We start from the raw sequence: 23,193 nt of genomic DNA on the forward strand, positions 1-23,193 counted from the left end.
TGAAGGCGTCATTTCACTCGACTACATCGTCACCCTACACATGACTATTTGGGGTGTTGAAGTCTAGAGATACAATGACAAAGACCTTTATATCCCAAACCAAATATGCAATTAAAATTTGGAATGGAGGATTTCAAATTGATAAATACACCTATGAATTGAAGTGAAATTTTATAAAAAAAGCAATATAGTCCTAGAGTAGATGGAATGCTATAGGTAATCTAATATATTTCAGCAACACCAAACCAAGCATAACTTTTCCAACCAATACAGTGCTCCAATATATGCTAATCCAAAAGAAAGCCATGGAAGGCAATTAAGAGAATTCTTAGATAAATATAAAGGAACAATAATTTATGGAATAGAATATATGTCAATTTTCACGATGATTCATGCAGCCATGGCACGAACTCACACGAGGGTAGGGAGTCTTTCTCGACTAGAGCGACAATGCTTTCAGGTACACTACGAAGGGATCCCTATTCGATACACCTTTGAGGCCGACATCCATGTATGCAAACCCTTTGGGGGAGTGACCTATTGGCGATTGATTGGCGGAGATTCGAGAGGCTACAGGTGATTATGAAGTCCAGGATGATTTGGAGTAAGCCATCGGTCCCTCATCAGATTGTACAAGCAGAGTTCGCTATGACACCACTCTAAATCGATGCTATCTTCTAAACGTTGACATATATTCAGAGGGTTTAGGCCTCGCCTAGATGGAGCCTACCAAGGTTGGCCTAGAGTGATTCAAACAAGTAGCCGAGGGAGGGGTTAGCACGCCTTGGTACGCACTTGCGTATATCCAAATGGCCTGCCATTCAGGGTATTCAAATGGATCGCCTCCCTCCCTTCTAGTATAGCTTGGATGCCCTGTCCCTCCAGATCTTGTGAGATGAGATCAACTGTATCATAGGATTGGATCTGCTTCAGCTCTATACGTCACAGACTTTGGGGGACCTGGAGTTCCCCACCAGGATATTGTTCTACCATGACTAGTTCACCACTTCCTAAGAGTATCAAAGGATGAAGCCCCAGTATCTGGAGGGTAGACGTGTCTCACACGCATTTTTGTTCATGTAGTCACTGCCTGCTCGCATCCACAACTTTCTTTGGGGCTTGGAGAGTATGCACGTGCTTGCCCATTTGGGTACAATTTGTATGGTTGTTCCATCAATGGGAATTTTCAATGGACGAATTGGTTAAATTGCTTAATGGTCAAACTAACCTAGCGTCCCATCATGTGCTAGCCAGCCGTAAGTGAAGTGACTGCTGTGTAGGCACTATTGGGGTCCCGTCGAATGTCTAGATGCCTCTGAAGCAGTTGGGGATCTGCTGCTGTGCATCCTTTGCTTTAGTTGTTCAACTGGACACATGTGAAGACACTGTGTCCCAAGGCCTATGCATGTGGTGCCTTTGGGAATGGGCTGTGCCTCTCAGTCCCCTTGGTGTCCACTTTGTGTAGGCTCTCTCTGAAAGAATCTTGGTAAATTTTCTAGTGTGGAGGAAGAGGCACTATCCTTTTCATAAAATGCATATTATATATTTGAGGAAGTTGGCATTGGTGAAGAGAGAATACTTAATTGCTGGCTAAAAGTAAGATACAAGAGCACTAGCTCATTTGCTAACTCCCACTCATTGTTGGAGCTGCTCAAATATATATACCTTGGATGCCTAGGCTTATTGTTACGTGAATACTTTATGTTTCCTATGACTGCTATAGTCTTGCTACTTCAGTCACCATACCATTTTAGTTGGGGCAGGCAGGAGATGCACTTGGAAATGGAGGAGATAGGATACTCAATGTGCAAAGGCAGCCTTCATGTGCATTATCTACTAGGTAGCATGTTCCTAACGTTGGACACTAACTTTCTTTAATAGTGTTTTAGACTCAACTTCTGTCGAATTTGTCAGTCCTGTCAACGCATTGAAAGCTAGGTTTTCATTTTTGCCTGTGTTCTTAGAGCACCATTCCCCCCTGACCCTGCTTGGGAAAATTTCATTTCCTCCTTCACTTGACTTCCCTCCTTTTGCTCAGCTTCTCGTAATTTTGGGCTTCCTTGTGCTGCCAAGTAATAGGCATAATTCTATGTAAAAGCTCGTTGAGTTCCTCAAACAATGGAGCATACAATGGGTGCATGCTTTGAGGTTTTGTTTGCCCTGATATCTTTTTTTTTTTTGCCTTCTTTATGTCACTAGTCCTCTTGATGTTCCTGGCTTCAAATTCTTTAGCTAACTTCAAAGTAGTAGGCACTTTCCTGTTCTCGTTGTATCATAAATTTTTTGAAATGTATAACCTTGGAACCGCACTTACAAAGGGAAAGACTTTGCTTAGAAATGTGTAGCTTTCCAGATAAAAACTTGGAAAAAGCACGTGCAGCTTCCAATGCTGAATTAGAAACACTTTTAAAATTATTCTACTAAATGTAAAGAAAGTAAGGATACACTCCAAAACAGTTTTCAACCAAAGAGTCTTTCTTGATTGTGAGAGCATTGTAGCATTTTTCTCAATTAAGAAGAATAGAATTGGAATGAGCAGTTTTGTTAGTGTTCAGGTAGCAACAATGGAAGTGATATCAATATATTGACTCGTGATGTTCTGGCAGTTACGGGACAGGTGCAATTATGGCTGTCCCTGCCCATGATACCCGAGATTATGAATTTGCAAAAAGATTCAGTCTTCCAATGCGATTGGTTATTTCCCCCAAAGGAGGCACAATTTGGGATGGCAAAGGTGCATACACAGGTGAAGGATTGGTGATCAATTCTTGCTTTGGAGAGACTGACATTGATTTGAATGGTCTTCCACATTGCAAGGCGGCTAAAAAAGTTGTACAGTGGCTTGAGAAGAAGGGGTATGGCAGACATAAGGTACATATCTATAAGCAGGATGTGTGAAATCAGCCAATGCTGTTTCCACTTAATGGTCATATTTCTTAAAGTTACAAATACCACATGTTGGATTAGGCTCGTTTCCTTTACAAGGTTTTGTATTGCAGTTTGCTGCATTCTAAGGCGTATACTTGGATGTATTCTATTGTACAATGGTCTTTCTGCAGGAAACCTCTCCATGGTAGGGCATATTCTAATTCAAGCAATGGCAGCTGAAGTTGGTTTTTTTCTGCAGGTTAATTACAAGCTACGAGATTGGTTGTTTGCTCGGCAGAGGTACTGGGGTGAACCTTTTCCTGTGGTTTTTTTAGAGGAGACAGGTGAGGTTAAGGTTGTACCTGAGAAGGACCTACCCGTAAAACTTCCTGACATGGATGACTTCTCTCCGACTGGGACAGGGGAACCTCCACTTGCAAAAGCAGCAGATTGGGTAATTTCCAACTTCATGTAGCTTTCCAGCAAGTCCATGAGGGTGGAAAAAGGGGGCCAGTGTGTCAAAATGTTTCGGGGTCAAGGATGTTCTGAATGCCTGCAAGAGGATATCTAATAAATTTTTTGTATCAGGAAATGTTTCCACCATTGGGAGAAAGTAACAAAAATATTAACAGTGGAGAGGGTACTCCAAGCTTCCACGAAAGATGCCTAAATGACAAGAGTGTGGAAAAGGACTTGATCTTATGCCTGATTAATATATTTTGGGCAAGTTTGAGCAGATCATGAGTCTCTAGGGCCTTCTGTGAGACGCATGGATAATGTAAACCACAATGTTTTCGGGATTTCTGTGAGGATTAAGCTCATGTATATGTATATGGTTTTTTCTGAGTCTGCTGAGGATCTGCCAGGCTGAATACTCTTGTAGAAGCCGAAGGATGATTGCTAAGGGTCCAGGTTCATGCATGTGGTGGTGGGGCCAGAGAAATGATTGCTGGCCAATGTATCAAGTCTGTAATCTTTGGAATGGTCAAGCCTTGTGCTGTCACCCTCCTTTGATAAAAAGAGGGATGAATGTCTGGCTGGCTGTCTGATGCTACACTCTCTTGATAGGTGTGAAAGAAAACAGTAAACAGGAGGCCTGCTAGACTGCAGTGCCCTCCATACACAGGTAGCAATAGATGTTTTGCACTGAAACTTGAAATGGACCATAAGATTTCAGTGGTAGCTTGACATGTTTTGTACTTCCCTGCACCGACTTGATCCTTCTTTTATCAATCTTCAGTAAAACCCAATCATCCTTGTCATAATAAACTTCTGTGTTCTTCTTATTGGCTGCCTTGGACTGTTGATCATGGGCCTTCTTGATATGTTCTTTATCCTGCTCAATGACCTGTGACATATCCTCAGCAAACTGGTCAGCAGCAAAAGTTTGCTCCTCCAAATGTGTTATTAGAGTGGGTAAAGATTGTGTTGCGACTACAGCAGCTTCATTAGGCGGTAGCGGGAGGCGCAAGCGGAGAAAGAGGGCAGGGAGGGATGGACAGACGGAACGGGAGGGACGGACGGAGCGAGGAGGGTTGGACAAACAGAGAGAGAGAGAGAGAGAGAGAGAGAGAGAGAGAGAGAGAGAGTCTGTACACCTAGAGGATGGTTGCATAGTTATTCACTTTTCAACTGTCTTACAGGTTCGGACTTTAGAGCCTGAATCTGGGAAACAGGCTCGACGAGAAACAAACACCATGCCACAATGGGCAGGCTCATGCTGGTACATTCTATGTGTGCACTATTGGATTCATCTAGGTTCCTTGAAGATTGACTCAAAGGATAAACTTTTCTAGGGAGTGAAGATGCATTGATATTGCTCTAAATTTCTGTGTGACATCTTGATTTTTAAAACTTCTGTTGAAGCAGTCCATAGTCATCATGTACTCTTGCTTTCCGAATGTGTTGGCCTTACAAGAGATCTTCCATACTACTGGCATTCTTTGTTTTACTTTGAGATGGGTCTGTTGTATGTCTGCTTATTTGTATGCCATGGTCTCTCATTGTGGCATGCAATTCTAATTTTTAACCAGGTATTACCTAAGATTCATGGATCCAAACAACCCAGAGTTTTTGGTTGATCCGGAGAAAGAAAGGTAGACTGTTGTTTCTACGGCTAAGCTTTTTTGTTCTTAAATAGACAAGATTGTTTGTATAGATTCTAAAACTTCTCACGTTGAGCAGGTACTGGGGTCCTGTGGATCTTTATGTTGGAGGTGCAGAGCATTCAGTCCTCCACTTGTTATATGCAAGGTTTTGGCATAAGGTGAGAGGGCCTTTTGGAAGAGCATGTTTCTCTAGAGTTCAATTGGCTTCGAAAAGTATGTTGACAATCGCCTATGCAGCTTGTGAGCAGTGAAAGACTCCAAAAAAACAAACATTTCTCTACTGTGGTTTACTAGATACATAGAGCATGCCTTTTCTCGACACATAAACCAGGATCTGCGTCTGCAATGAGATGGCAAATGACACTGGGCAAGCCTGCGAGTATACTTGGGGGAAATTACATACACTTGTGATAACTTGATAATTACCCCTTTGTCCACATATTCCTATCTAAATCTTTCCCAGTTGATGTTAATGTACAAACCAGTCACAAATTCAACAGTGACAACACTTTAAACATGTTGATACATGCACCCTTTCAAATCAACACCTAACCTATAAATTGCACAACAGGCATGCAATTTCGATTAATTATCCTGCTGCCTCATTTAATTGCACCTGAAAATGAATAAAGACAAAAAGAGGAAATGCACCAAGAGCTACACAGTGTGAACCTTCACGAGGTTTTAATGGTTCTCCATTGCGAACTTCCTCTCTGGGATTAATTTCTTTGCAGGTTCTTTATGACATTGGTGTTGTGTCAACCAAGGAGCCATTCCAGTGTTTGGTGAACCAGGGCATGATCCTTGGGGAGGTATGATGCTTGTTTCTTTTCCTTCACATCACACTCCTGTTTAAACAGTAGATTCTCCTAAGAAGTGCTGCTGTCAATGGTTTGATGGATCAACATGTCTCAAGGGGGGTGATCTGTAATTTCCACCTGTACATGCATAAGAGACCAGTTGAAAGAGTATCCAAGCTCTGACCCATTAATTCTGACTCAGTGATAATGCAAACATTGACGCAATTGCTGTTGCTTGTAAAGTCAGACGCTTGCAGCATACTTAGTCCTTTTTGCTGTCAAGTGTTCAGGTAGAGTACACTGCGTACAGGGATTCACTCGGAAATCTTGTATCTATGGACTACGTTGATGAAAGAAATGATTGCAAGCCAGAAAGAATATCGGAGGATGAGGTAATATTTGACTTTGGTTTATTCACCTTCTGCATGCTTATCAGTTTGAGTGGTGCTGAATTTGATCCTTTTTTATTTGGATCAAAGTTTCAATGTCTTCTGCAATCATATGGTAAGGTTTGCCTAATTTTGCTATACTTTGAGCAGTTTTAATAAAAAGGGTATTTTTAATGATGTGTCCACTTAGTTTAAAGGATTGTGCCATCAAGATATCTTATGTAAGATGTACATCTGTTTGCTCAACCACAATCTTGTTGGAAAGGTCACCTCCCCATCTGTAAGCCCCCATATGAGGAGAGCGTGGGGCAGGATGTGCCCAAAAGAAAAGGTGAGGGCGGGGGCTGCCACATGGGCAGCACATGAGCTGCCATGTGGGCAGCACAGCAGCCTGGCAAAGGCGCTTCAAGGCCTGTGTGTACGGGCTCCTAACAGAGGTGCACAGGAGGCGGGACAGAGGCTGCATGTGGCGCAGCAAAGGCGCACACCTGTGTGTATGGGCTGGAACAGGCCCCTAAAAGAGGCGCACTGGAGGCGGGACAGAGGCTGCATGTGGCGCAGCAAAGGCGCACACGTGTGGGCAGAACAGGGTGCCGGAAAGGGGCGCAGCAGAGGCGGGACAGACCAGCAGAGGGAGTGGGCCAAGAGAGAGGCTGGTTGGGCTGCTTGGAGGCAGCCAACCAGGCCTTATATAGGGCAGACCAAGGGGGTTGGGACCCTGCCTTGAAAGGAGGGCTAAAGCCCTAGAAGTGTGGGCCTAAGGCCCCGGTTTGAGAGTCCTTAAAGGGCTGGACCAGCAGCAGACTGGTCGGCCAGAATGAGGCTGACTGAGTCGGCTTTTGCAGCAGGCCCTGGGCCTATAAAAGGGGGCCATTCAGCCCTCATTCATTATCTTCTGGAGCAGCACTTCAGGGAGCAGGAAGGAGCAGCTGAGCAGCACCAGTTGGGCCTATGACTAGGAGGTGAACTGGGCTGAGGAGCTGCAGACTTAGCTCACAGAGGGCTGCCTACCTAGGCTGACACACAGGGCAGCAAGGTTGAGAAGACAATTCTGGACAACAAGTCTACAGACGCTCAAGGTGGAGCACGCAGGCTCGAGTCTAGAGATAGCCGGCAGATAGTAGAAGGACCTTGTGGTAAGATCAGAGGACCACACCCTTGGTGGGACTATGGATCTACTCTTTTGTATTGTGTCCATAGCTTTGGAAGGAAGTATATTATTTTGGTGTCTTCTGTATTTGACTGGTTCATTGTCTATTGATGAGTCTGCACATCTATGCTATGCACATAAGTTCAAGAAGTTTGTGATTCCACACCCCACACCACACACCACACTGTGTGAGCTCTTGGGCTATTCTATCAGTCTTCTGCTGTGCGTACCCTCTGTTGGGTCATTCCTAACAAATCTGTGCTTGGAATTGGCTTTACGTGTGTATTCACCATGCCATTCAAGCTAGGAAAAAACTTAAGCAGGGGGGAACCATTGTGCTTTTATATTATTCCAGAATGACCTCATTCTTCCATGAGTTTGAATTGGATTTCTCTTGCTTCTACTTTCAAAGAAACAGCATCCTATGCTAAGAGCGGATGCTTTTGAACATCTATTATACTTCAATTCTTCCGATATGTATTTGTGTATGGCCTCAAAGCCTAGCTACATGGGGTTGAGACTCTTGTGTCAGCATGGTAATGATAATGCTCACTGCTTGCATTCACTTGTCACTCGATATGTGGACACTCCTGGGATGCATCTTTGAATGGCTTCCATTCGAGAGAATCCCAATTTATGTCTTGCTAGAGATGCATATTGCAGCTTAAGAACTTCAACAACCCAATTCCATGCATTGCCATAACAAGAAAGCAATTGCTAAGTTGAATTGCAGATTAGATGGATCTATAGACAGGTACAAAGCCTGTCTTGTTGTTGTTGCAAAGGGCTATGCGCTGAAGAAGGGCATAGTTTATACTGAGACCTTTTCTCCCACGTCTTGTATGAGTAGTATTAGGTGTGCCATTGCCATGGCTGCATTTGATGGATGGAATATCCATCAGTTGGAGTTATGTTTGAATAGGGAGCTCTTGGAAAGGGTTGATGGGTCTCAACCCATTGGTTTTGTTGTTCCTGACAAAGATGACAAGGTTTGGAGGTTAACGAAGGCCTTGTGTGGCTTGAAACAGGCTCCTAGAGCCTAGTATGCAAAGATTGATGACTTTTTCACTCATTTGCTCATTATTGTTGTGTAATGATGACATGCTGCTTCCAGGTAATAATGCAGCAAAAATTGAAGATTTCAAGGCTGAATCGCAGAAGACATTTGAAATGTTCGATTTGGAACTACTACAGCCCATTTCAACCTATGGAGCCAAGCTTATGCCATCCATGCATAATGCCAATGAACCATTTGATGCTACCATTTATTGCCAGGCTGTGGGATGCCTAATTTGCTTGTGTAATACTCGGCCAGACATTTAGTTTGCAGTATCCTAGGTGAGCAGATTTATGCATAGCCCAATGACCTCAAATTGACAAGGTGTGACGTGTGTGTTGAAATATTTGCAAGGTATTCAGTCCCTTGGTTTGTTATTTCCAAGGCGGTAACTTGCATTTACATGCTTACAACGATTCGGACTAGGCTGACGACTTTGACACCAAGTAGTCAACTAGTGGTAATTTTTTATACCTCGAACATCCATGCTTTTTTTGGTTGAGTAAGAAACAATCAATTGTTGCTACCTCATCTTGCGAAGCTGAACAGGGGGCAGCTTTGACAACCACAGTGGAGTGTGTCTGGTTGAGACACTTGTTGGCAGATCTACATGCACATTGGAGGAGCCTACTCCAATTCTCATTGACAGTCAGAGTGCTACGGCCTTGGCATGGAGTCCTTGAAGGAAATAAAGGTACGGAAGGTGTTATGGAGGCTTAAAGCGTTCCATCACAAAGAGATAGAGTAGCGAGCTTCTGGAGATAGAGAGGAGTGCAAGAGAATGAAAGGCTGAGGCAACAATCCATAGTTATTGATTTGATTGGTATCAAGGAGGATACATGTGCCAATTTAGTAGGCTAGGCAAGCCTTATCTTCAACACTCAACACTTCATAGATGAGGTAGGAATCAAATCAAATCTAATCTAACAAAGGTAAAGTGACCCTCTACAAACCCGAAGGACACATGTGGCACAAGTGACCACCTGAGGACACGTTCACACTCATAACCTTAGGGACACACACTCTAGGACTCTAGGCCTAGTTCCCACACACCTTGGCTACGAAATTATCCCAACAAATGAGCAAAGGTGAGATCCAACAAGCAAAAGAGAAGTGGTGCGTTGCCCTGTCAGCTTGATTTAGATGCTCATCTAGGAGAGACTAAAATGAAATCGTTTAGTCTTCACAAGCAGTTGTAGCTTAAATGAAGAGATTTTGGACTACCTTTTGATTAGCCTGCTCCTTTAGTGTTAGCCTTCGTCATGGCTGAGTTTGCCCTTCACCTCCGAAGTGCTGACAGAAACTCTGTACGAAGATTTTGCATAAATGGATGCTCAAGTATGTGTGAGTGTGTGGATTTGTATGTGTGAGAGCATATGTTTATACTATGGTCTACACCCACTGTTGGGCGCTGATGACATCAGTGGGGATGTCATAATAGCTAGAGCCTAGTCCTTGCTATGCGTGATGGAGTTTATGGTTTTCAAGCTTAAGAGTGACTATCATGCGATTGAAACTACACCATGTTGTGGTTTTATAGGATGAGTTTGGGCATGTTCTTGGACTAATCTAGGTATAAGCAAAAGAGAAGACCAAACTCACATCCCACCACAAGAGTCCAACATCTTGCTTGTGATAGTAAACCTCTCAATCAGCTTGTGACTGGTGGTGGAGAACATCTCTCAATCACCCCCCTTACTTTGAACTGGGTAGAAGGTATCAATCCAAGATTAGCATGATGCTTCTCTTGCTCCTTTTCCATCTTCTTGAAGCAGTTGGCCTCAATGTGTCCCAACTTTTTACAATATCTGCATTGGATTCTTTTACCTTTCTTCCATTTATTTTGGCTTATAAAAGCTAGACTAGAGTCGAAGTTGCTAGAATTAGACCTTCCTTGTTTCTTTAGTCCTTCTGAAAGAGCAACGCACAAGATCTTCTTAAGTAGTGACTGCCACGCGGAGTATTTCTAAAGTATGAGCAAAATGAGAAATACCATGCACACTTTTAATTATGAGGGGGAAGATGTGTTCAAGTGTGGATCAGTCTTATCTGAAACTTGCCTATCTAGTTGCTCGCATACTTGCGCTCGCAGCATGCTCACTGATGTCTATTGCAAGAGTTGACTGGAAAACCTTACCATCAAGTGGCCAAGCATTATTTACCTAGATCCATGGAAGCCCTTGCCTTGTGAACGGGTATAATGGTGGTAGAGGTTCAGGTGGTCAAAAACCTTTGGAGAAGGCTTCAATAATAGCTTCCTTGTAGGAGGGAAATGATAGTTTCTTGCCCGCCATGAATGAGAGTCTTGCATAGTAGTAGTAATCCAAAGGGTTTAATGAAATTGCTGGAAAGAAGATCTCAATGTCCTTAAAGAATTCAATGAGGCCTCGACATGACCGTGACCCGGAGCCTATGACCCGATAGCGCAGACAGAGGATTGACACACAGATCACACTTGGGGACATCCCCTCCTTGTTTAGAGTCGGAGCCCGACCGACAGGGGTCATAGTAGCCTTGGTTAGACGTAGAGCTACGACCAGGAGACGTGCCAGGACTGCACCTTTGAGTGGCTGACTGCACTCTATTGCCGATTTCATGCCCCCATTGCCTCGTCCACCCTGACGTCCTGCTGATGATGATGAGATTGATATATAGTCGACCATCGACATGACTATGTTATACTTAGTACTACCACTCTGCATTTTTTGCATTTTGCATTGGTATGGATGCTCGTTTAGTAGCTCCACTACCCCAGCTCGTTTTGTACCAGGTTTTTCATAGTCTCATAGACCCATCGGTCTTCTGAAGACTTTAATAAACTTTCTTTCTTTCTCATGTTTGGAAAGCCCAAGTGAACACACTTGAACCAACACATGTCGATCTTAGAGGACATTCCCCACCCCATCACTAGTCAGGGTGCCCTTGTTTTTTTTTTTGGCAAAAAAGAGACTTCTATTAAGTATCAAAGAAAACCGTTAGAGCAAGCTCCATACGGGAATACACCATGCAATGCATGAAAAGCTCAAGCCAAAAAGAAAGGTTTGGGGCTGATAGTGCCATCTCAATCCGGTAGCAACCTCTGAGAAAAAGGGAGAACCCCTCCAAACTTGAAGAAATACAGTCCTCCTAGAAGAGGCTGCCCGTGAAGGGCCCTGCATGCTAGCCCATATGGCTATCAAAGTGTGAACCGTGTCACAGAATGGCAATGTTGGCTAAATACTCTGCACTCATCATAATACGAACAAATTTTTAGGTAGAGATCCCTCTAGAGTCGGTATCTACTTTTGGATGCTTAGCTATGTGCTCTAGAGAGTTGCTAAGTAGCTACCATAGGTGTGCTCTATGGAGTGATCAAAGTCATGCTGGTAGTACGTGGAGGGGGTGATCCTCTGTTTGTTTTCTATGGGGTGAGGGAGTGTTAAATCGAAGGAAATGTATGAATGGTCTACTCCTTCATAAGAGGGTCTACTATGAGAAAATCAGAAATCTGTGACGTGAATGCAGGGGATCTGATGACATAATTTACTACAGTGTGGATTCCTCCATGTGGGCAGCATGTGTATCTCGCTTACTTTATCCAAAACAGCCTATGAGACCAAAAACTGATAACCATATTGTGACTACAACACTGAGTGGGGGGAACTGGAGGTGTTGTTTACACCTCTAACAGTTAATTGGCTACTAACGAATCTAGGAAAACAAGAAAAAACTTCATGTGATGGGAGGTGTTCCTGCCATATCATGTGCCATATATGTCAGTCATGAGTCGCCCGAGCTCCTTGTGGCTGTGTGATGGGGGTTGCACTGGGAGTCTTGGTGTATCTGGACGTGTTCAAGATCTGTTGCTGATGTCCTTGGCTTCTCGCTAAGGGTTGTGTTCATGGGCAACGTGAGAGGGCCTGATGTCGAATTATTGTGTGTACTGGTTCAAGTGGATAGGGCCGTGTTTGGAGCCCTTGCTCAGCAAAAAAAGCTCGCCTTGTAAAATTCACTTGAGGAGGGGGGGGGGGGGGGTCCCCTCTCCCTGGACTCCAAAAACGTCTGTTGTAGGCATTGTTTTACTCTAAGGGGTGCCTCTCTCTCGTTTTCAAAAGCGGTGTTTAGCAACCATTTCCATTCTGGTTGAAGGACTTGGGCTTTTGCCGTACTTTTTGGAGCTAGCTTCCCAAGCTTTGGTGTGGAAGCCTATCGTCTGGCATGTCTTGGACCTTACAGACGTCTCCAATCACTCTCCATCCAAAGCAGACCAAAAGCAAACCCCCGATTTCCAGGGGGACAAGAACTATATGACATGGTCTCCTTGACTGCTAGGATACTTGTCAGAAGCTGTCTTTGATTTTTCTCACATCGTCCCAATTTGAGAGGCTTCCCCCCTAGGCCTCAACCCCATACTACATAACTGGCATGGCAAGTATATCACCCAGTATTCTTCAAATGCCAGCACCATATGTCTGCTGATCTGCATGTGTTCTCAAAGACATAGTACTGGCACCAGCCTGCCTCTATTCTTTTCTCCATACATCTATGCTGTCTATGGTTGGGTGCCAAGTATTTCTAGTGTCCATAGTCTCTAACCTAACTGGTTCTGTAGAACAACGTTGGTTGCATGTTGTTCTTCTTGTGGGTCCTAACCAATGACGTTCGGGTGCCAACAGTGTGCTTGGCTCTGTTATGGTGTGAAAATGAAAGAATTGTCCACTGATTGCTGGACATGCTACCATGAGTGATAGAAGTCCGAAATCGTGACGATTTGCAGCGAAATTGTGTTGCCTGTGTTGTGTTATATATATGTTTCTCTTCACATGCTACAATTGAAAGTGGAAAGGTGCTGCTAAAATAGAAGCCTTCTCCAACCTTCTTGTGTTGATATGCTTTATTTATTTTGAATGAAATTGAGTTAAATTTCTTCCATATGCTAGGTTGTCAAAGCTGGAGAGGGATATGTACTCAAATCAAATGCAAACATTCGGGTGAGTTGCAGAGCTCACAAAATGAGCAAGAGCAGGGGAAATGTTATCAATCCAGATGATATAGTCAGTGACTATGGAGCAGATTCATTGCGTCTGTACGAAATGTTTATGGGCCCCTTAAGGTACCTTGATCTCCACTTTACTCGCTGCAGGAATTATCTATCAGCATCCATGAGCATTGGCTTCCCCACTGTCAAGCCAAGAACTCGTTTGCATTGTGTTTTGTAAAAGTACAGGTCATATCCACTGGGATTCTTCTGTTTTGATATTTTCTGTCTAATGGTGTGCCATGCTTATCTTGTATCTTTCTAAATAAGACTCATAAATGTGTTATGGAAACTGCTAGGCTCTTACTGACTTCCTGCTAAAGCTTGCAGGGACTAACCTTAGTTCATAAGAAGCGTGTGGATCGTGAACATGCTACAGTTTTTCTTTCAAGCTTTTGAGAGAGACAAGTCAATTAAATGGGCAGGCATACACATTTGAGGGCCAGTGCTAAGCATTATAGTTGGATGTCTAGGGGTGCAATCTATTCAAGCTTGTCTTCCAGAAATGTATTACTATATTCAGCATTTTGCTTGCTGGGACCTATTTTATTCAGCATTTTGTTTGCTGGGAACTATTTTAGCTGCTGAGTGGTCCCTTTAACATGAGTACCTATATTTTATATCTTCTTTGCATCAGTCTTAATGCCAAAATTTAAGGTTGGTTGGTATTGTTTAGCGCTGGTTACAACTACCGAGTAAGCAATTAAAAATTTTCAGGGATAGCAAGGTATGGAGCACCAGTGGAGTGGAAGGGGTCTATCGCTTCTTAGGTCGTGCGTGGAGGCTGGTTGTCGGTTTACCCCTTGCTCCAGGCTCTTATCTAGAAGGATCCATTGCAACAGATGACGAGCCTTCTCTAGAGCAGTTGTGCATTTTGCATCAGTGCATACAGAAGGTAGCCTGATTTTGTGAGTGGTCTGTTTTCATTCACAGCATCTGCTGGGCTTTGACAATTCTAGTAATATGCCCTTAACTTTTGGATCTAAGGGGCCATTGTAAGCTGAATATCCAATTGAATTCAATGTTTTTATGGTGTTAGGTGACGGAAGAAATTGAAGGGATGCGTTTTAATACAGCTATTTCAGCGATGATGGAGTTCATAAATGTGGCCAACAAGGTTGGTTTGTGTACTTTCAAACTCGTTTATATCATGATTTACCTAGTTCATTATACACAAGTTCGTCTGTAGCTTGCCTTAAAGTAAACTTTGGAGATTTGGCAGAAGGTAGAATGTCATACGAGGCATGTCAACCGCAGGCTCTGTGGATCATTGTTCTTTTGCTGGGGGAATCGAGTATATTTGCATTGTTCTCTGATCATAGCAGGGGTCTGTCTGCAGTGGCAGAAGCGGCCTAGGACAGTGTTGGAGAATTTTGTTTTGTTACTGTCTCCTTTTGCACCTCACATAGCTGAAGAATTATGGCAACGACTTGGACATTCTCAAAGCCTTGCTTATGAGCCATGGCCAAAGGTGAGTGTCCAACCATTACTGAAATCTACTTTGTTCGTATGACCTTGCCTGGAGGACATTTTCTGTCCTATTCAAGCTGGTTTTGCTCACATGGAACTGTTATTATGCACATGAGGATAAGCAGAGCACTTCTTGAATTGAGTATGAAGGTGTGCATTATGATTGATGATGGTTTCTTGGATGGTTGACCAGGCTGTCGAAGAATATCTAAAAGAAGATAAGGTCACGTTGCCTATACAAATTAATGGCAAGACTAGAGGAACCATTGAGGTCTCTGTAGATGCAGATGAATCGACTGCTGTTGCAGCAGTTTTACAGGACAATCACTTCAAGAATTACTTAGGTGACAGGACTATAGTGAAGAAAATTTATGTACGTGGAAGAATCCTCAATTTTATTATATCCAAATAAAGCAATAAGTGTATCATCTTTTTGCCCATAAAGATTTTCTTATTTGAATGAGAACACCTAGTCAATTCCATGATCAGGGGAGTCGTGTTTCTTCATGTATATCTTTTCTTCAAGGGGATGAAACTAGATGAATTCACTATAGATAGTGGGGGCTCTTCCTTGATTCCTCTTTATGGATTTCCTACTTCGTGCGGATTTTGTGTATGTGCTTTTGGTTTAGCATTAAAAAGAAATGGTGGACAAATACAAGCAGAAGAATGGCAATACAACATATATTTTTAAAACAGGGAGGTACAATATTTAAAAAAGGAGTATGGTTGGTTTGTCAAGTATTAATTAAAAGTTATTTTCTCTTGAGAAAAAATAATAATAATAGGATACCAGGTAAGGGCATAACCATTGACTCCCAATTCTTGTAGGAGAAAGGGCTTGTAAAGTCGCATGTGTGTAAGACACTTATCTCATGCTCAGGTGGGTAGGGTCACATCGATTATGCTTTGCATGCAAAAGTGTCATTTTATAAGGAATAAAATCTCTCTCTCTCTCTCTCTCTCTCTCTCTCTCTCTCTCTCTCTCTCTCTCTTTGTGTGTCCCTCATGACTATGGATTATGGATTTTGTATTTGTCCTGGGTGTTGATGCCCATTTAGCGGCTTCATCCATCAGTTTATTGTATCAGCATCTTTTAGTCTCATAGACCCTTTTTGGTCTTCCGAAGACTTTTAATAGAATTTCTTTCTTTCTCTCTCTCCCTCTTGCCACCTTTCTTGGAGCTCATGCCTCTATCTTCTAGATTCTCCTCTTCACTAATTATCCCCATGGGTCTAGCTATTAGATTGGTAGGAGGAGATGGTGTTGTATAGAGTGGCCGATAGCTTGCATATCTAATTATGTATATAATAAATGCCACATTGTTCTTTCTTTACATTTGATTGTGTGGTATGATTCATTTGGTTTAGCTATCCTCTTGAGAGAGTTCTACAAGTTGGTGTTGATGTGGATGTTGGCTAGAAATATCCCTTTCAATTTGGTGTGGCAAGCACAAAATAACACCATAGAATTTTAGAAAATTGTGAGAAGAGTGTAAGAAATAAGTAATTCCCATTACTATTCTTGTTTTTTTATTTTGTAAGTTTTTTGTGGATTGTGTTAATATAGTCTTTTTATTGTTTTTATGGGAAAAGGGCTATTTATTTGTCATTTGGATTGAGATTCTTGGGATTAGTTGGAGCATGCTCACATGCATAAGAGACAACTAGGCTTGATTTTCCAAAAAGAGGTTAAGAAGGTGATGAATAAGGATCTTATCTATAAGTTTAAAGCTTGTTTATTAGGGGATTATTCATAATCTACATGGAACGAATAGATGGCTTCATGTCTACAAATCAAAATATTGTGACACTGAAAATAGAAGAACATATGCCGCACATTTAATTTGCATTTATGAGCTAGTTGCCCTGACCTCCCGATTTCTTGAGGCCTTGTAGTTTATCCGAAAAAGATCTTAGATGGGAGTTAGTATCGATGGGGGGTCACACAATTGTGTAGGTTTACTAGCTTTCAAGCTTTGGCTAGGCTGTTACTGATTACAATTTTAGTAGATCCATGACTATGGGATTTTAACAATATATTTTTTTGCTATCTCATGTTCTTGATATTATATTTACTTGTTCGTGAAGAGAATCCTAATGTATATTCTTTGAAAGAACTATTGCAAAAACAATTCTTTGTTATAAGTAGCAACCTAAAGTCTTTAGGCTTGTTTTGTATCCTAATTAAAAACCAAGATATTTAAAGAACACGAATCTCGCCAATTTAGGAAAGATTTGTCATAGGGTGGCCTTAGAATGTGTGGCAGTTGGTGTTTGCATTAACTTCAGATGAACATAAACTGTGAAAGTTCATAAGTTGGACAGTGACCAAATGTAGAACATTTATGGGAGGCTTTTGATAATGGGTTGAGTATCAATTTTAAAGAAAACTAGGACGATGGGGAGAAAATGTTGTGTAGAATGCATGAAAGCTTACAAGGTGACTCTAATTGGATTCTTATTAGAGGCTACTTTATATGCTTGACCACTCGCGTCCGTATAACAAGCTTTTCTGTCATCATGGAACAAGTTGTACATTGTTGTGGTTCCCTAAGCATCGTGAATAATGAAATCACATGTCACTCTTTGTTACATTTTCTTGAATGTGTTTGTTATGATTGCATCTTATACACATTCAACACTTTAAAATAACATGTGCGAGGAAGGTTAATGCATTGTTTGTGTAGAAGAAGTTTGTTGATCAAGATTGGCATATAATATATTGTCTATCTTGTAAACTAGAATATGATTTGGCACTCAAAATGGTCCATGCATTTTGAGTGTAGAATGTGAGCTTCTAGGAGCCCCTTTGGTGACACAAGTTTATTAAATATCTATATTAGCCTCCCATTGCAACCATGCAATTGGCAAGATACAACGAGAATCACAGTTGAGAGGCAAAAATTGGTGCCAAAAAAAAAGGGGATCCTATACACACTAATGCGAATTAGATTGTAATTTGCGCTTATGTGCACATCCTTTTTTTTGGCCCCTTGTGCACTCAACATCGTTGAAACATCATTGCCATCTTACACTAGTTGTTGCTTGCACGTACATCCTTTTTTGGCCCATGGTGTGCTCTCGTCAATATCACTTGAAGAACTAAATCAATCATAACTTTTGTTTTGTTTGTTTGGGCTGCCAGCGGTGGCCCTTCCCCTTGGGGGTAGAGGTAGGGCAAGGTGCTCCTCAATGGCCTCAATTGGGGGTGTGAGTTAAAACAAAACAAAATAAATCATAACTTTTTTCCCTAAATCCAATTTGGATTCTACTCATCATTGATATTACATGGAAAGGAATCTCACTACTTGATGTCGTTCTAGTGACGATAAAGAAAAAGTGAAGAAGCGTTAGAAAGGGCATATTGTCGGGGCTTGTGACGAGTTTAAAAGCATTGAAGGCAAGGGTTCAATATACATGTAACATGAAGTAGAATCCAATAACAACAAGCTCACATTACTCTTTCATTTTGTCGTTCACATTGCTTTGTCATTTTCCCATTCTTGCTGCTATGGTCTGGTTGTACTTATATGTTTTTAGTTATCATTGATCTGTATTTTTGCAAACTTATAATTTTCTAGTAAAGTAGAAAGCTAGTCTTTGAAATGTCTCACAAGAATATGGCGCGAGTTCCATGGCAAGATTTGGGAGGCAAACTTTAATGGCAAGCACTACAAGAGCTATGACAAACTCACTCGTAGATGCAATGGGATCACATCAATCCTTTGTACGTTTTATCATCTCATCAATGGCATAATGTAAGTGGACCAATAGTGGAGCATTCCATGTAGAGTAGCTTCGAGACATAAGTGACTTGAAGGTAAAATAGCTTTGAAAGATGAAAAGAAAGAGCAAGCAATTCCTAGTTTTGTTACACCTCTAAGAGCGCTATTTTTACCTTGCAAGAGGGTTTGGGCGCATAGGACTCAGGAGCATGTTGAAAGAAGATTGGGGGTGGATTTGGCCATCTTTGGGACTTAAAATTTTGCTTTGTTGACGGAAAATTTGGGTGCATAGTCTCTTTGATCATCTATTTGTCTAGTCCTTTTGGATAGATTGGAGCAAAATGAAATGAAATGAATGCATCCAAAAGCATCACTTGAGTCATGCACCACCCTCATATTCTCGAGCCTCCAACTCCAAAACTTGGTTCAAAGGAATTAAGATTGCTCTCTAATGGGTTCCGCCATGGATTCTTTATCAACTATGCCTTGTTTGCTGACAAACACGATCAGTCACCCGTACCTACTAATGATGTTTCATAGATGAACCTTCTGGTCCTTCAAGCCGAGGCGTCTCTCAATGCCTTGGCTTTTGCCCATTCGATGGCATAGTCTATGGCTACAATAATGAGTTTGTTCTCGGTAAACGCTTCAACGGTCCCATAAAGATTGAGGCCTCATCTCAAAGCATGCTTGGTTGTAGTGGCATGTGGTCTTGAGCAAAGGTGGTGAGCATCTCGTGGGTTTCTCACCTTCAACTTCTTAACTAGGCTTTTTGAGATAATATTGACACTTGATCCTCCATCACAATGACACCCTGAACACTTTGCTTTGATTCTTATTGTGATGAAGAGCACTGCCTCATCCACCACAGTGTCTCAGTAACTGGGATGGTGGCCAGCGAATGCACCATACTTGTTTTTGGCATGGGTAGTCCTATGAATTGACTCGCGAAAAATTTGCAAGAATAGGGAGCTAATTGTAAGAGTTTCTTGCTGGTGATGCTGATTTTGATGTCCCAGAATGTTTCCCATACTCGCGTAGCCTGCTCATTGGTCGGATCTTTGCCTCAGTTCGGCTTCTCAAGAGTCGTTGTTGAGGAGTTTGGTGCTTCTTGCCTTGTGGCCTGGTCTGTTCTTGCTCTAGGTTGGCTTGCAGGCCCTTCTTACTCCTGGTTGTTGGCTTGCACTTAGCTGCTCATGGCATCTGTTGGAGCTACATTTCGGCTGGTCTCGTGCAACTCAACAACTCGGCCCTTGCCCTTCAATTCCCTGGCAATGTTGGCTGCTGGCTCAATCTACCCTTTCCAATAAATACTTCTTGCTGGGGTTGTGCCCTAAATCACTCAGTGGCATCTCAAGCACAACCGGTAGTGCACCTGTGGATTCCAAGCTTCGTGACTTTCGTGGAGCAGCTTCCAAAGTAGCTGTCAAGATGGTGGCAATGCTGTAACTATCAAGATGGTGGCTTGGTGTGAACTCCAAGCTCAAGGCAGAATTACAAATTATTCGATCCATAGAACCAGGAGGGTCTATGAGAAACAAAGGTGGAAGTCCAAAAAGGAGAGCTAAATGCATTACACAGACCTACCAGGAGTAAAAAGCCTAAGAATGAAACTATGTCCTGATCTTAAAGCAAAGCCCCTCGCAGATGATACAAGAAAGTAAAATCTGTGGTCATGTCTGCAGTAGAAGGCCATCCTGTCTCAATCCAAATAAGCCTTTGTGAAAGTGGCATTTTACACAGGCCAGCTGCCTTGGCAGTCCAGTTTCGGAGCTTACCTGATGCAACGGGCGAATTGTAGCTTATCCAGGCTTCATGAGAGCAAGCTTCAAATCCCAGGGCATCACCTTCTACATCCAATTTTGCAGCTCGACAGCCCTCTCATTGCAAATTTCGCTAACGGATGACATAAAAAAAGGACAGACACAACTCCAAGGGACACTAGGGAGTATCTATTTATCAATAAGGATACCCAGAAGCACTGGACTGGAGACAAAAGGCTTTACGCCTGGCCGGCAGACAGCACGTGTGTAAAGACAATTCCAGAATATAGATGTGCGCTGTATTCTAGTGCAGGCTCCTGTTATCCTAATGGCCAATTCTAAAAAGGCCGATTCAGAATTCTTAGGGTGCTATCATTCTAGTATTTCACAGGAAAAGAAAGTAAAACCTAAGGTTTGACCATACCAGTCAGACTCGCAGAAGTCAGCACTGAGAAAGACAATGAATTTCAAAGACACTCCCAAAATCTTTCCCCAATCTTAATGATACAACCTATCAAACGATCTGAAAAAGCTCAAGGACAAGTCTTGGGCTAGCAACAAATTGTAAAGCAGTACTACAGGATAAAGTTGCACGAGGCAACCTCAGACGTGCCTGAAATTCATTGATCTCTGATAGAAAGACATTCATATAGCTGTCTGCTATGTTAAATCCCTTTTTTTAAATTTTTTGTAATAACAAGCTTTGAAAAAGAACGTTTCCAATCGTCATTACAAGTGAGTTGCCAATGATTCATAGCATGCAGGAACCTTGCGAGCATAGAATTGTTTCACCACATGGTAATTGACCATAGAACCAAGCAAGAAAAGGCCCTCTGCAGATTGATTTGAAATCGCAAACATTCTCTATTCCATCAGAGCGAACAGCCAGAGCATCAAGTCATAGAAATCCACCTCGAATGTCATATTTCCTTACAGTCAATGTCTACAACCGCTATCCCCTTGATGAAGCTCAATTTCTTTCTTGAGGAGTGGGCGGCACCCATGCCTTCGCGCCGATAACTCGCCACATATACCATGCGCCCAGAGATCTGTAAGGTCGCCAAGGGGCAGCAAGTTGCTCCATTTCAATCGCTGTCGGTAAAGACTTGAGATTGTAGAGCTTCTGGAAACCTTTGCGGACCCCCAAGTCACCCACAGGTAGCACGTCGGGTCTATGAAGAGAAAATATCATGAACATATGAACCGACCAAGTTCCAATTCCCTTGACAGCGGTCAGGCTGGACATAAGTGTACCATCTTCCATCACCAAGACAGCAGCGTCAGACAAGCCTCCGTCTGTGAAGTTTCTTGCCAAATCATGAAGATAACTAGCCTTGCGGAGTGAGATTCCTATGCTCCGGAGTTCCGAAGCAGGTAATCGAAGAATGGTCGCCGGCGTAACGGAAGCCTCGCCCTATGATTGAAAATTACAATTTCAAAGGATGCGACAATAGACAGAGAAGCTTCAGATTCTTGCGAAGACGGAGCGTGGTGGACTGGAAAGAGTACTCACCCCGCAAAGAGTGACGAAGCGTTTGTAGATAGCGGCAGCTGCGTGGATACCGAGCTGCTGATAGACAATGCTGCGCACCAGCGAGCAGAATGGGCTAGAAGATTTCTCGAAACTGGGAAGCTCCTGCGTCTCGATAACCGCCCGTAGCTTGGGATCCGACTCCTTCAAATGTCTGATCGCCGCTGCGATTGCTTCTGCGCCAAACAAACTCGTCACGGACACACTTGCAAAGCCCTCGCCCTCCTCCTCCTGTTGAGCATTTTTGGAGACGACGACCTTCAGCGACAGAGACGGAGCAACAACGCTCAAGTCGGACGATGCGGGCAACTGCTTCGTCTTCCTTGGGAGCTCCTCGTCTCCTGTTGCTTCGTCGCTTCTCCTTTGCTTGGTCTTCCTTGGATGTGCAACCTCTTCGTCTCCGCTTGCTTCGTCGCTTCTGCTGTCGCTTCGTCTTTCTTGGGAGGTCAACCTCTTCTTCTCCTCAGCAGCAGTGTTTGCCTCTGTAAAAGGAGCATTTCTCCGATCGTCTCCTGCTGCTTCGTCGCTTCTCCTCGTGTGTCGTCGTCCTTGGGAGGTCAACCTCGTGGTCTCCTCAGCGAAACTGTTAGCCTCTTCAAAGGGAGCATTTCCGCGAGCTGATATGTTGGGAGTTGAGGGCTTGACATGGGCGCTGAAGGTGCGCTTCTTACGAGCTCTGAAAGTGATCATCGTTTGCGCAAACAAAGTTGCAAACCGCGTTGTGCTGTAAAGCGTCCGTTGGTTACTTGGCCAGCACTAGGACGATTTTCAGAAATCTCAAATCCTAGGCAGCCAAGTGGCTTCAAAGGAACCGTGAGATGTAGGAAGCCTTTAATAGATGTGCTTTTCTTAATTTGTTGGAGCCATTAATAGTTATTTATACAGTCGCCACTATACTCATAAAAGAGGCTTGGGTACCTTCGTTTTTCATAGCTCCCTCTTATCCATCGCGTTACGTACCTCCCCGCCCCTCTTGTTCTGAGGATACATGAGGTTCGCCATGCCTACCTTGCTCGATGTTATCTTCTCCACCGTTGGCCACAGGCATGAAGTCCCCCTTTTTTGTTCTCTACCATCAAATCCTTCATTGCGGCTCCTTTGCATTCCTTTCTTTCTACTCCTCAATTCTCTGTTGTTAGTCTCCGATTCTGCATAATTCCTGATAGTCACGTTTGGTCTTGTAGCTTGGTCTTTCCTCTGGTTGCGGTACACTTCTATGTTTCAACGGTAATAGGTGTGGCTCATCTCCCGAATTGATCCACGACTGAAGCGCTCCTTTGCTTTAACTTTCTTTACCTTCTCCTTGCCTTAAG

The 23,193-nt window shown here is 42.9% G+C and overlaps 2 protein-coding genes across 2 annotated transcripts in view; one reads left to right on the top strand and one right to left on the bottom strand.

Annotated features, from left to right (window-relative positions):
• Positions 1-15,476, top strand: part of EMB2369 (tRNA synthetase class I (I, L, M and V) family protein) — a 47,268-nt gene extending 31,792 nt beyond the window's left edge. The window contains exons 9-20 of the mRNA XM_087393353.1: positions 2,607-2,871; positions 3,128-3,322; positions 4,512-4,591; positions 4,902-4,964; positions 5,053-5,134; positions 5,711-5,788; positions 6,067-6,168; positions 13,292-13,464; positions 14,107-14,284; positions 14,429-14,506; positions 14,729-14,860; positions 15,053-15,476. Of these exons, the coding sequence (XP_087249479.1) occupies positions 2,607-2,871; positions 3,128-3,322; positions 4,512-4,591; positions 4,902-4,964; positions 5,053-5,134; positions 5,711-5,788; positions 6,067-6,168; positions 13,292-13,464; positions 14,107-14,284; positions 14,429-14,506; positions 14,729-14,860; positions 15,053-15,271 (1,645 nt within the window). The 3' untranslated portion in view covers positions 15,272-15,476. The remainder of the gene's footprint in view (positions 1-2,606; positions 2,872-3,127; positions 3,323-4,511; positions 4,592-4,901; positions 4,965-5,052; positions 5,135-5,710; positions 5,789-6,066; positions 6,169-13,291; positions 13,465-14,106; positions 14,285-14,428; positions 14,507-14,728; positions 14,861-15,052) is intronic.
• Positions 15,477-20,993: 5,517 nt separating this feature from the next.
• LOC147887600 (uncharacterized) lies at positions 20,994-22,619 on the bottom strand. Its single transcript, XM_087393530.1, has 2 exons — positions 21,863-22,619; positions 20,994-21,763 (listed from the first exon to the last, which is right to left on the bottom strand). Exons 1-2 carry the CDS (start codon positions 22,568-22,570, stop codon positions 21,320-21,322), a joined length of 1,152 nt encoding a protein of 383 aa, XP_087249656.1. The 5' UTR covers positions 22,571-22,619; the 3' UTR covers positions 20,994-21,319.
• Between the last annotated feature and the right edge of the window lie 574 nt (positions 22,620-23,193).

Source organism: Dipteris shenzhenensis, chromosome 22 (genome assembly GCF_047967505.1).
Source record: "Dipteris shenzhenensis isolate YYH24624 ecotype China chromosome 22, Dip_SZ_1.0, whole genome shotgun sequence".
NCBI classification, from domain to species: Eukaryota; Viridiplantae; Streptophyta; class Polypodiopsida; order Gleicheniales; family Dipteridaceae; genus Dipteris; species Dipteris shenzhenensis.